A 14151-nucleotide genomic window follows, 5' to 3' on the forward strand; every position below is an offset into this window, starting at 1 on the left:
GGCATTAAATAGTTTATTTTTATGGCAATATTAGATACTGTAAAAAAAAATTCTGAGGGTTCACAAAACAAACAACTACAACAGAAACAGGGATAAATGCTTGGAATCAGATCTATATATCATCAACACATAATTACATATGTAAACATCAAATACTAGTATTCTTAGAGTACGTCTTAATAGTACATTGAACAATTCAAGAAACATTCATCATTTACCAACAGTTTTACATTGAAAACTGTTTCTTTACCAAGGAAATGAAGACAAAACATTTATCATTATAAAGACTGGAATGAAGACAAGATACAAAGTTGGAAGAATTGAGGTATCATAATGATTTAACTATATTACAATTTTAGTCTTAATTTCATGAATGTCTCAATTTATCACAATACATAAATAATCTAAGAGTAATCTACCACTCTTCATCTTCATCCACTCACACAAACACCGTAGAATGTCTCGCTCATTCTTTTCTGTCAATCAAAAAAGCTCCACCTTTCTGTGGTCCCAGACAACCAATGAGAATGTGGTTTAAGAATGTTTGAGATTTGAACAGTCTAGTGGTGGTTAATAAAGACTTGTTTTCTTCATTATCTTCAAGAATTCTTGTTCATTGATTTCACCATCACCATCCCTATCTGCTTCATCAATCATTTCCTGTAAATCAAGAGTAAATTTGGAATTTTCAAGCAAGGATATTTTTCAGTGTTTTAGCATTTAGAAGAAATAACTATTTGACACAGATATTGCATTTATTAGTTACATTAATGCTCTGAGAACATACAATGTGTGTGCAAAGTTGGAATATTGTATGACAAATACATGTATTGTAAATCTGTTGCAGCTGAGGGTACAAAAAATGAAGATACACATGTACCTTTGCATGTGTCAGACTGTGATAAACACACACAGATGGACACAGAAACATAATTACTTTCAATAACAGTGTAAATATTTCATAGTTAATCAAAAATCCTGCATTTTGGATTAGACTAATTCATTCAGTACTATGAAAAAAAGACAGATTTGAGTGATTCCCAGAGGAACTGCAGGTGATACAAGTAAAACTATTGACCACTAAGGACACTTTGTGTAAATGGCCTAAAAATGTGAAATCAGTGTAAATGGCCTTAAAAATGTGAAATCAGTGTAAATGGCCTAAAAATGTGAATTCAGTATAAATGGCCTAAAAATGTGAAATCAGTGTAAATGGCCTAAAAATGTGAAATCAGTGTAAATGGCCTAAAAAAATGTGAAATCAGTGTAAATAGCCTAAAAATGACAATATTAAAAGGTGTTTTTTATTCCATGTTAGACTTAATGACAAACCTGAAGTTCTTCATCTGTTAGGTTTTCTCCTAATTCTTTTGACACCCTCTTTAAGTTCTTAAATGAGATTTTTCCAGTGTCATCATCATCGAACAGTCTGAATGCTTTCTGGATTTCTTCTTTCAAATCTTTTTCACTCATTTTCTGTGTCATGATATTTTGGAAGTCATTGTAGTCAATGGTACCTTAAAACATAAAAATGAGCTTATTCCTTACCAATCAATGGCAATCTATGCTTGTTGCCAATTTTAAGGGTAATTGCTGTCAATGACAATTATGAAATCTTGATACATACACACATTCAAAGAAAGACTAGTGTGGTATATCTTGCTGATACCATGATTTCAAAAGGACACCCATGTTTCCAATCTTAAAATACTTTCTGCTCAATTTTACAATCAGTGAATCACAATCGTACTCATAAATAATGTGGTAACTAGAAAGACATAATTCAGCAAAACAAATACCAGATCCTTCTTTATCAATATCAGCTATCATCTTTTTGATTTCCTCTTTCTTTGGTTCAAACCCAAGGGCCCTCATAGCTACCTATAAAATTAAACACAATGAATCAGCTTTGCTGGGTGGAAATATTAAAAATCAATATTTTGTGGTGTAGATTTCATTTTCACAATGATGGTACAGTTTAATGCTATTAATAAACTTGCGCACATCATCTTTTTAAACTAAAAAGTCCAGTACATTTATTATATTTGCATATGCCATGAGAAAAGGAAGATTTCAACATTAAATCCTCGACCTGTCTATTTTGAAATACTTATTTACATACTTTCAATTCCTTGGCATCTATGGTACCAGATCCATCTGTGTCAAACAAATCAAAAGCTTCTCTGATTTCCTGCCTCTGTTCATCTGTCAGTTCTGGTTTGGGACCTCCCTTCTTCCGAGCTCCACCCCCTGCTAATGTTGTCTTCTTTCCATAGGATGCCTAAATGATCAATGAATAAATGTAAAATTTGTTACATGCTCTAGAAAACATCTCTGTACTTTAAGTGGCATAAAATAAACAAGAGGCCCAAGGGCCTTAACGGTCACCTGAGTATGATACAATAATTTAAAGGATGCATAGAGTATAAAATGAACTGAAAGGTGAAACTTTGTTGCCCAAAAGAAAAAAAAAAATAGGGTGATCATGATCAACAAAATAATTGGTCTTAATATTCATTAACAGTTCATAAATTAGGTTCTAATCTGTTCCCCATTTATCACTATCACCATACAGTATATTAACAAATTATCAATGCTTCTGTACTATTTTAATCCCTTATTGAAATCTCTTACATTGGCCTCTCTTGGTCTTTGATGAACATTTAATAAGAAAAATTATTTTTGTCTCATTTTTATTTATCTACTACTTACAAGTCTATCTGATCATTAAAACAATGAAAGTACTTTTTGTATTATACAATAAGAGTTTTTGCATAATTCTGTTATTCTGTTTACCTTTCAAGTACATTATTTACAGTGATAAATTATCAAAAGTAAATGGCAAAGGGGAATAACTCCTCTCAGTAGAATACAAACTAATAGAGCCCTGGCCAGGACCGGAACACTTGACCAAATGGTCCAGATGTTCAAAAACCTGGTAAAAAATCCCTTCCTTATAAAAATTTTTACTCTATTTGCCTCAGATATGCCCAGGTGTGAAGAAGATTTTTAAAGAAATAATGCATTTTTACTACAGATTCACTATATTATCAATAGAGCCCCCCCCCAACACCAGAGCTTCTGACCCTGGAACCATAAGTTTGCTCATCATAACTAATCACTTTGTTTATCTGCTTAACACTAAGGAGCAAACAGGATTATTTAATAGAATTAATGCATTTTTACTATATTATCAAGAGCCCCACCCTCAGACCAGCACATCTGACCCAGGGGTCATGAAATTCACTACTCTAAAAGAAGCATTCTTGCTCATCATAACTATACACTTAGCTTCTTTGCTTTTTTAACCAGAAGCAGAAAAGAATATTTTCAAAGAAATTTTGCTTTTTCACTTTATAATCATTAGAAGCCCCCCCCCCCCCCCCCCCTCACCAGAACCCTTAAACCTGGGGTCATAAAATTCATAATTTTGGAAGAGGCATCCTTGCGTATCATAACAATGTACTTAGTCTGTTTAAACAATACCCAGGGGCCGAGAAGAAGATTTTCAAAGAAATAATTCACCTTCACTATAGGATCTATATAGCCCCACCCTAGCACCAGAACTCCTGTCCCCGGGGCCATGAATTTCATAATTTTGGAAGAGGCATCCTTGCTTATCATAACAATGTACTTAGTTTGTTTAAATAATACCCAGGTGCAGAGAAAAAGATTTTTAAAGAATTAAAACATTTTCACTTTATAATCAATAGAGCCCCGCCCTAACACCAGAACCCCTGATCCAGGGGCCACGAATTTCACAATTTTGGAAGAGGCATCCTTGATTATCATAACTATGTATTTAATGTGTTTCAATAATACCCAGGAGTAGAGAAGAAGATTTTCCAAGAATTAATGCATTTTCACTATATAATCAATAGAGCTCCACCCTAACACCAGAACACCTGACCCAGGGGCCATGAAATTCACAATTTTGGAAGAGGCACTCTTGCTCATCATAACTATGTACTTAGTTAGTTTATCTAATACCCAGGAGCAGAGAAGAAGATTTTCAATGAATTAATTCATTTTTACTATATAATCAATAGAGCCCAGCCCTAACACCAGAACCCCTGCCCCTGGGGCCATGAAATTCACAATTTTGGAAGAGGCACTCTTGCTCATCATAACTATGTACTTAGTTACTGAATTTAATAGCCAGGAGCAGAGAAGAAGATTTTCAAAGAATTAATGCATTTTCACTACCGTAAATCTGGAAATTTTTACGTCGATTTATTTTTGCGAATCTGGGTCAAAAAGCTGTTGATTAATTTTTTTGCGAATTGACATTCATGGTGCTTAAATTTAAAAGTGCTTAAAATTTTCATAGCAGTTTATAAGTTTCGCATACGCATGTACATTGTACATACAATATTAAACAATGCCAACATTCAATAATCGGATTATGTACTTTCAATAAATTACACGTGTACATACAATACTAAACAATACAAATGTTCAACAATCAGATAAAAATATTAGAATTTACGAGATAAAACATCTAAACTATTTAAAGTTTTCATAACATTTTAAAAAATCACGCATGTACATAAAATTATTATATAAAATGATGTCAGCTTTAACAAACCTTCAGATAAAAACATTTGTTCTTAAACAACTGGCCTCTCTTAGAGAAATAATTTAAAAGAGACATACTGCCTGTCAAACCAACGGTGAAGTGAAGGCACTCTCATGCAAGGATTATGACGGGTAATTAACTTGTTAGTATAAACAGGTTTCTTAAAATGACCACTGCTTACGAACACCTGTTCATCTTGTTAAAAATAGCAATTTTTTTTGTTTTTATTTTTTTTGTTGTTGATTTATTTTGAAGAAATATATTTTTGCGAATGCAATGCACGCGCAAATTTGCTAAAAATTTATCTACAGCAAAAATTTCCAGATTTACGGTATATAATCAATAGAGCCCCGCCCTAACACCAGAACCCCTGACCCAGGGTCCATGAAATTCACAATTTTGGAAGAGGCACTCTTGTTCATCATAACTATGTACTTAGTTACTGAATTTAATACCCAGGAGCCCCCTGACCCTGGGGCCATGAATTTCACAATTTTGGTAGACTCAATGCTTATTACAATCATGCCAATAGTTTGACTGCTTGACGTCCAGGAGTAAAGAAGAAGATTTTTAAAGATTGCATTAATTTTGGTGGTTTTAGCTCCACCCCTCAGGCCCCAGGGGGACAGGGACCATGAAATTCACAATTTTTGTTCCCCTTCACCCATAGATGCTATAAGCCAAATTTGGTTGAATTTGGTTGAGCGGTTTCAGAGAAGAAGCTAAAAATGTTCAAATGTTAACGCACATCACACGACGCCGGACAAAAACGGATAGCAATAGGTCACCTGAGTGACTCAGGTGACCTAAAAAGAAAAAAAAATTCTGGGAATAAGTGTTGTCAGTGAGAGCAACGTTTGAAATATACTTGTACATTCTAAGTAAAATCAGACTTCTTAGGTCTGTGCTGTATACACTCTGTAAACGATGCAGATCTAAGAAGTCTGATTTTAATTAGATTGGATGGGCATGCTTATAATTGCCACTGAATGGTCACATATGCACACTATCTGATGAATTAAGAAAAGAGATATTTTTTATTGGAAATTACAAATAATTAAGCATTTTATAGCATGCAATGATTAAACTGACTTACTTACCTCCTTGACCCCCCCCCCCCCAAAAAAAAACTTGAGCACTTGAGCCTATCATTTCCCAGATAAGTCAATGGCCATACCAACATTTAATTAACAGAGGTAATACGGTCTATTAATTAGCTGTAAAGCTGTGGAGTCATTATTGTATGCGAGTGCATTTTATGGCATGGGTCACCCTTACTCGGATACAAACAAATTTACAATTTTACATTTTATGGCATGGGTCACCCTTACTCGGATACAAACAAATTTACAATTTTACATCCCTACAAATGCTAACTTTGTCAAGTAAACAACAGTAAAGATTTATAGCTATTTCAGAGAGCAGTGCAAAGCGCCACCTGCACTGTGGGCTCTTAAGACATCTACGCAAAAATAAAATTTAGACAATAAGCACATTGCTCCATCAGAATTTTTTTCAAAGTAAACTTGGTACTCACAATCCTCTATAAATTACAAATGGCTGCCAAAACTATGTTCTTGCAATAACAAAACAAGTCACAAATATTTGAATAAAAGAGAAAGAAATTCACTTATCTTCAATGTAAATGGTATATAAAGAGTAGATTAAACACACTACATTAAAATTTGCACTTATTGCACTCTGTTATGGAAATAAAATTAACATGCCAACTCATGAACGGACTTACATAACAGAGACATGTATGTATTTCCACTTGGGAAGGAAACTGGACCTGTGACATGCCAGTTCAGTGCTCTGTCAATTGACTAAAGGGTTATCCCACTAGCCCAAGCTAACAGGAAGGCAAGAATCGGACACTACCACATCTACACTGAGTGTACCCAACCATCAACTTTCCAAATGATGATCGGGGTAGTTTGAACAATGCACTTGTCCAAACTATAACATCTTAGTTTATTTGACTATCAGAAACAGCTTAATTAATTCAGCAATTTTGACACCTTTTTTCTTAAATGTAATTTTTTTTAAAAAAATACCTGTATACAATGAATTGCAACTGTAATATTTTATAGTTTTCTTATTTCCATTAATAATGTTCTTAAAAATCATTTTTCAAATGTTTCTTTTACAATATCAAATAAAAAAGAGTTCTACTACTACAAAATGAAGTAATTATCTATGCAATTCATAATATCTGTATTTCGTTTTTTATTTCACGTGTTTCTGAAAATTTCCCTCAACGCAAGTGAAAACATGCACTTTCAAAGCTCTCTTTTGTTATTTTCTAACTGTCTGCATTATTATTTACTTGAAATGGTTTAACAATTGGCTGTACTTTCTATGATTTTGGGATATTCTTTTCCAAATTAGACTCACTGCATAAATTAATTAAAATAAGCATAATTATCAAGTTTTTTACCATGTCTGTTTTGTTGATCTTCGAGACGAACCGCTTAAAATGCCCGGATGAAAGCGCTGCAGTGATTGCGATGACTAACTACACCAAAAGAAAGACTACTCTTTTGAAACAAAAATCAGGGACCTATATACTAAGTTAGTATATAGGTCCCTGCAAAAATCCTTCATAAAAAAAATAATCTAATACTTTTCAAAGTACTTAACATAAATAATAGTTTCATCTATGGTAGAATCGTTTCAGTACATTGATATTGTTCACTAATAAAAATACCATATTTATTGTTTAAATCTTTTTATTAAAAAATTTTCCTTTTTCATTACTGTGATCTAACAATTTTAAAATATTAACAAATAGCCTATTAAAAAATAAATTTCACTTTTTCATATTATTATTAAGCCCCAAAATATTTTGTATTCAAAGTGAAATACTTTTTTTTATTTTTAATAAACAGGGACATAAATAAATGTAATGTATCTGATAAAATAATGAACAGCTTATATTATTCTCTAAACGTAAAAAACATTTATTTTATAAATTCATTTACTAAATTTTCGGCATATTGAGCCTTTAAACATAGCTGACTTGTGTATATGAAAGTGTGGTGTTATTACTACTTTTCTGGTAATTAGTGTCCTTCAATAAAAAATGAAGAAAAAATATTAAAAGTATTGTGAGGAATATGTCTCCATATTTCCTTACTATCATTTAAATTTTTCTGCGAATATATATATTTTTAAATTTTCATAATATAAAAATCATGAGTGCGCTTTGAACATTGTAATGTGTACTTTAGTAACACAAAAATTTTCAAGACCATGATGAAAACATTTCGTCACTTCCTTTTTACGTCCACATGTGATCGGGAGAACATCAGACAGAATGGCTCATTACAATTTTAAGAAAATAACTGTTGTTCCTCCTGCAAAGGATTTTGTGGACATCGTCTTGTCGAAGACGCAGAGGAAAACTCCAACTGTCGTGCATAAACATTACAAAATCAGCAGAATTCGGACGTTTTATATGCGGAAAGTGAAGTATACACAGCAAAATTTTCATGACAAGCTGACTCAAATCATAACAGATTTTCCCAAACTTGAAGATGTCCATCCCTTTTATGCGGATTTAATGAACGTACTGTATGACAAAGATCATTACAAGCTTGCTTTGGGTCAGATCAACACAGCCAGGCATTTGATTGACAATGTTTCGAAAGATTACTGCCGCCTACTCAAATATGGAGACTCGCTCTACAGGTGTAAACAACTTAAGAAAGCTGCCATGGGAAGAATGTGTACCATTATGAAACGTCAAAAGCAAAGTTTGGAGTATCTGGAACAGGTGCGTCAACATCTTTCCCGTCTGCCTTCAATTGATCCGAACACTCGTACCTTGTTGGTGTGTGGTTTCCCAAATGTTGGGAAGTCCAGTTTCATCAACAAGATCACTCGAGCTGATGTTGAAGTTCAGCCTTATGCCTTTACTACCAAATCATTATATGTGGGTCATACTGACTACAAGTATCTCCGGTGGCAAGTGCTTGATACACCAGGAATTCTAGATCATTCTTTGGAAGAGAGAAATACCATTGAAATGCAGGCTATTACTGCACTGGCTCATTTGCGAGCAGCTGTTTTGTATGTCATGGATCTTTCTGAACAGTGTGGATATTCAATTGAACAACAAATTGAACTATTTAATAACATAAAGCCTCTCTTTGTGAATAAACCGCTGATCATTTGTACCAACAAGATTGATGTAGTCCGCATAGATGATCTTCCAAAAGAAAAGGCAGAACTAATGAAAGAATTTGAAGAAAATGATATACCAGTTCTACCCATGAGCACATTGACAGAGGAAGGAGTTATGGATGTCAAAATACAAGCATGTGAAAAATTACTTCAATACAGAATTGACAGTAAAATTAAGGGGAAAAAAGTCAATGATGTTATGAATCGACTGCATGTTGCAATGCCAGCTAAGCGTGACAACAAAGAAAGACCCCCCTGCATCCCTGAAGCTATATTACATATGAAGAAAACCATGGACACTGATGTGAAACCCAAGCGTAAGCTTGAAAGAGACATTGAATTGGAAGAGGGAGATGATTATGTTGTTGATTTGAGAAAACACTGGGACCTCTCAAATGAAGAGGAGAAATATGATGTTATCCCAGAGATCTGGCAGGGACACAATGTCGCAGACTTCATCGATCCCGACATCATGAAGAAATTGGATGAGTTAGAAAAGGAAGAAGAAATGAGAGAACAAGCTGGTTACTATGACAATGAGAGTGAAGAAGAGGATGAAGAGATGAAAAACATAAGGAAGACAGCCAGAAAAATCAGAGAGAAAAGGAAAATAATTATGCTGGAGTCCAGAGAAAAGAGAAGGATAGAAAAACCTAGACTACCTAGAATGAAAATGAGTACAGAGAAAATGAGTAAAGAGCTAGGGGACCTCGGAATTGAAATGGATTCAGAGGAAGATACTCACCTAAACCAAATGCGATCAAGAAGCAAGAGCAGGAAGGCTCTGAAACGAAAGAGGGAAGAATCAATGGATGTAGACAAACCAAGGTCCAGGAGTCGATCCATGAGTAAAGCACCACGTGATCAGTCAGGAGTTAGAGATGCAAAGATGGCCAAGAAGGTGAAAACTATTGGCAGGAAAGCTCAAGTTCCTCGAAACCGTGAGGCCAAGAAAGGAGAGGGAGACCGTGTCATATTGAACATGAAACCTAAACATCTGTTTGCAGGAAAACGCAAGGGTGGAAAAACCGACAGGCGATAAATTAATTTGATTGATAAACTGAAGTTCAGCATTGTTCTTGAATTCTTAACATCAAGTTCTAGCATTATTGTGAAATTATTTACAGTAATATTAAATTGTTATGAGCCATTTCTTATAGTTTTTGTTTACACAGAGACAGTTAGTCAAGAAAATGTGATGTATGAATTGATTCTCTCTCACTTAAGATAAGATTTTATGGATGAAAGTACCATTAAATACATTGGCGTGAATATCTTTGACAACAACAATGCAGTATTATATACATGTAAAGAAGCAGGAAATAATATGGATATAATACTGTCATATTCTTTGCAATCAAGTAAAAAATGCTTCTCGTCTTCATTTGCATTGTTACAATTATAACAAAAATGTTTATCATGAGGAATAGTTGGCTTCTGATATTGACCAGTGTAAATTAATGTAGGATAAAAACTAATGCTCAGTTTTGTTAACTTTGAACTTGGATATTTATCATCAATCTCCTATGCAGAGTTGTCGTTTGTTCCTCTCTCAGACACGTGTGAGCCGATGGTAGAGAGTGATTTATCATTAGAAAATCTCAAGTATGGCTGAATTTATATTTACCATAAAGAAAACTAAAGAAACAGAGTTTACCCTCGTTAATTTACTCAAACTTGTTTAATAGCATAAAAAACTTTTTATTTTGACATGTAAGCCATTTGAGGAAATTTTCAACAAGTCAATTTGAAGCAAGTCCTTTAGTACAAACAAATTTGTGTACTATGTAACTATGTATTGATAGAACTTAATGATTTTGAAAGTATGCGATAAGTCCTTTTTAAATTAAATATTAATTCTCAGTTATGGATATGTACAAATTTCTTACCTAATGGCTGAATTAATTTATTGTGGTTTAATGTTTTTCAAGAATTTAGGATTTTTTTCAAAAGATCTTTAAGTCTTTAAAATCAGAGATCCCCTATTTCAATAGGAATTATTAAATCATATAATAAAACATAATGGTCAATGGTAAAAAGATACACATATGAATGCTAGTAGCAATTTTAAATTAAAACACGTTGAAATTATTCTAAATTGCCTCTAACACTGGAGATTAAGGGTAAAATGACAAATTGACAATATGTTACAATTTTTATTTTAGAAGGGGGGCAAGTATATTACGATGATAGTCCAAAATATCTGACGTTTTCCAGGCGTTTTTCACGATCTTGGAATTTTACGTGCCACGTTTCCACTTATCATAATGGCGCCGTTACTGACATTTTCCTATCAAGTCAAATATCAAAATCGTGAAAAACCCCTGGAAAACGTCAGATATTTTTGGACTAATTCTGATGAGAGATGAGAGTCAGTTTAATATCAGTTACGGTGACTTTCATTGTCTGTTGGCATGACCGTAGGAACCGGGGGGCCGAGGGGGGGGGAATAATTTTGCCGATATATAGATTACTATAGTTAACATAGATACTATATGCTTGTGCCCCCTTAATAAAAACGTCTGATGACTTTTTTTTTATTTGGTTAGGAAATTTTTGGCAATGCCCCCTCAACTGTCAACTGAAAATGTATGGCTGTGCCTCCCCCCCCCCCCCTAACTGAATTTTCTTCCTACGGGCCTGGTTGGTAATATGAAGTTTTAGCTTGGGAAGCTGATGATTAGGAGTTTGATCCAAACAGGGTTAATTTTTTTCTCTTTGTGATTTTGCTTTAAAAAGGCTTTTTTGTAACTAAGTAATGTGATAATTTAAATTTTTACTACCATGAATTATCATATATAATACACCCCATCACTTTACTTTCTCCTATTTTGATATATCTTTTCACGGAGGTGTAAACCACTATGAAGAACTAAAATTATAAATGGTTTAAGGTAGTACAAAACAAATAGGCCAAATTTCCCCTCAAATTCAGTTTGTTTGAAAATTTGATAAAATGCTGTAAGACGCAAAATAACTCTCTTTATGTGTAATTTGAACGAAAATCAACGATACAGTTTCTTTGCCCACATAGTTTGATTTATAGCCTACAAGACTCCTGTAAGGAGAGGGTGAAATTAGACATTCAACATTAGTTGTTTAGAAAGGTGACCTTTTTGTTACTAGTATATATTCATATACCAATATATTTGAATGCACTGTGATGTAAAAATGGAACACACATGGTCCAGATTATTGCAAATATGCTACACTTAGAAGATCTCTTAGAAGAAAATGTATAATTCAAATTAAAAAAAAATTAACAGATTGATTGAAATGAAACAAACTAAGATTAAATGTGTGAATTATGATGACGGAAATTGAACCGTGGGTTTCAGATAATTTGGAGATTTAATAATAAAAAAAAAAAAGATAAGGAACAGTGATTAATCTAAAAAAAAAACTACAATCAGTACAAATCTGTGAGCAGGGCATAAAATACGGATCCCCGGAAATTTCAGATGGGGGATCAGGTACCTATGAGTAGTAAGCATCCCCTAGCTGTCGACAAGTCACACCCGCCGTGAAACCTGTGTATTAATCAATTAGGCGGAATATTCCGTTGTCAGATTTACTAATGTCATTATAACGACCACAGAATGTACGAAATGCTGACTTTAAACTGAGTTGTTGAACTCCCTGTAACATCAACTTATTTGTCAGTAGCCTGCCTCGATTAAAAAAATGGTCGTACGCATGCAGAGCATGCGCATGAGTATCGATTAAGGTAGGAGACATAAACATCATACGCAGGTGATAGTAGAATATTACTACTTGAATCAGAAAAATTGACGATGGAAAAGCTGAAGTCATCTCGTTTGTCATACAATTTAATTGTTAGTTGGCCCTCATCGTCTATAGTCAGTAAAACATTAATTTCTAGTTCACTGGGTTATATCGAGTCGACATATGAATGCAAGTAAATATACACGTCGTCGATATATCAGAATGTCGAGTTGAAGGCCACAAAAAGTGCTTTCTTTTTCTCGTTTAGAAGTTTTTGAATGAATTCTACTTCACAGAAATATAAAAAAAAATTCAATGCAAAAAAAATTAAAAAAAAAAAAAAAAAAAGAATAAAAAAAAAAAAATTATAAATAAAAGAATCAGTAGATGCCATCATAATATTTGACGTATGGCCTCTAAATGTGGCGTTGAGCCTTAATGTACATAAATCATGGAGACTCTTTATATCAGGTCTCTACTATAAAGGAATTTAAAAAAAGCACTTTTAATTAATTAATTAATAATAGATAGCTAAATCGCGTATAGATGACATAAGCACAATCCTAAATGTAGCCTCAACAATGTCCAATATAAGGGATATCTCTTCTTTTTTTTTTAGAATACGTGTCACAGGTTGTATTTTTCCTTCCATAGATAATTGATCATTGACATTAGATTGATTTTTTTCCGGCGTGTTTTAGAAGAGATGAATTAAAACTGATTTCACGGGTGTTTTGTTCTACCTATATACAATTTTGGTTTGAAAAGTTAAAAGTATAATATATAATTTAGCAGAAAAGTCTTTTTCCAGCATGATTTAAAAATGAGAGATAAGTTATGAGCAATGAGCTCACAAAATGATAATCCCCGTTCCCATATAAGTATAATTGCAAAATACATTTCTTTACACCATGTGAATGAGATTCTTTGAAAGTTCCATTGAATTTCATTCAGGGGTTAAGGAGGAATTGCGTTTACAAAATGGTTACTATCTTTATCGAGTATAATGACAAAGTCCATATTTTGCTATGGGAAACCCCTAACATCTGTCCCATCAAAACATAGAACAGAAGGTCTACAGTGGCACTATGTAATAAAGGTTCTGTGAAAAAAATCTTTCAATTGCATTCAATGGCGTATGAGGAGTTGCAGATAAATTATAGAAACCCCCGAGTGTACCAAGGATGGCAAAGTCCTTAATATTTTTTACCGATCGAAACGTAATAGAAGGTGCACAATTGCATTATGTATAAAGATTCTGGGAAAGTCTCAAAAAATTTTACCCAGCGGTACACATGAAGGCGGAGTTGACGATAAGAGATGGGTAACCCCCCTCCCCATATTATATTCAGATTGGCAGTGCCATTGTTTTGCTATGGGAAACCCCAGATATTTATCCGATTAAAAGTAAAATGGGACCTGCACAATGCCACTATATATCATAAAGATTTCGTTAAAGTTTCACTAAATTGCATTCAGTCGTGGAAGAGGAGTTGCGGATAAGGGATAGCTATCCCCAAGTATAACGGGCGGATGTACGGAGACCCCCATCACTATATATCTCTTTTTATTAAGCGGGGAGATAAAAAAAATCTGAAAGTTACAACACAACATGTGAATGCTTTAAACATCTGAGTTAATCAGATACACAATACAAT

General features: G+C 33.7%; 2 protein-coding genes across 2 annotated transcripts; one reads left to right on the forward strand and one right to left on the reverse strand.

The window, feature by feature from the left end:
* LOC133173175 (uncharacterized) lies at positions 1 to 7085 on the reverse strand. The gene is made up of 5 exons (XM_061308126.1): positions 7020 to 7085; positions 2123 to 2281; positions 1800 to 1881; positions 1333 to 1517; positions 1 to 660 (listed from the first exon to the last, which is right to left on the reverse strand). Exons 1-5 carry the CDS (start codon positions 7020 to 7022, stop codon positions 571 to 573), a joined length of 519 nt encoding a protein of 172 aa, XP_061164110.1. The 5' UTR covers positions 7023 to 7085; the 3' UTR covers positions 1 to 570.
* A 760-nt stretch (positions 7086 to 7845) lies between these two features.
* LOC133173172 (GTP-binding protein 4-like) lies at positions 7846 to 9919 on the forward strand. The gene has a single exon (XM_061308122.1). The coding sequence runs from the start codon at positions 7899 to 7901 to the stop codon at positions 9807 to 9809; it is 1911 nt and encodes a 636-aa protein (XP_061164106.1). The 5' UTR covers positions 7846 to 7898; the 3' UTR covers positions 9810 to 9919.
* Positions 9920 to 14151: the final 4232 nt, after the last annotated feature.

The sequence above is a fragment of the Saccostrea echinata genome, unplaced genomic scaffold (genome assembly GCF_033153115.1).
Source record: "Saccostrea echinata isolate AGI-Se365-2 ecotype Australia unplaced genomic scaffold, CSIRO_AGI_Sech_v1 ptg000056l, whole genome shotgun sequence".
In the NCBI taxonomy this organism is placed as follows: Eukaryota; Metazoa; Mollusca; class Bivalvia; order Ostreida; family Ostreidae; genus Saccostrea; species Saccostrea echinata.

What these genes read in the sequence shown, in the direction of transcription:
- LOC133173175 (XM_061308126.1), bottom strand. An exon ending in TATTGATAAAGAAGGATCTG is followed by an intron (nt 1,518 to 1,799) that starts GTATTTGTTTTG and finishes TTATGTTTTAAG; the next exon opens with GTACCATTGACTACAATGAC. An exon ending in TAACAGATGAAGAACTTCAG is followed by an intron (nt 661 to 1,332) that starts GTTTGTCATTAA and finishes CTTGATTTACAG; the next exon opens with GAAATGATTGATGAAGCAGA.
- LOC133173172 (XM_061308122.1), top strand. Translation starts at nt 7,899, where the DNA reads ATGGCTCATTACAATTTTAAGAAAATAACTGTTGTTCCTCCTGCAAAG.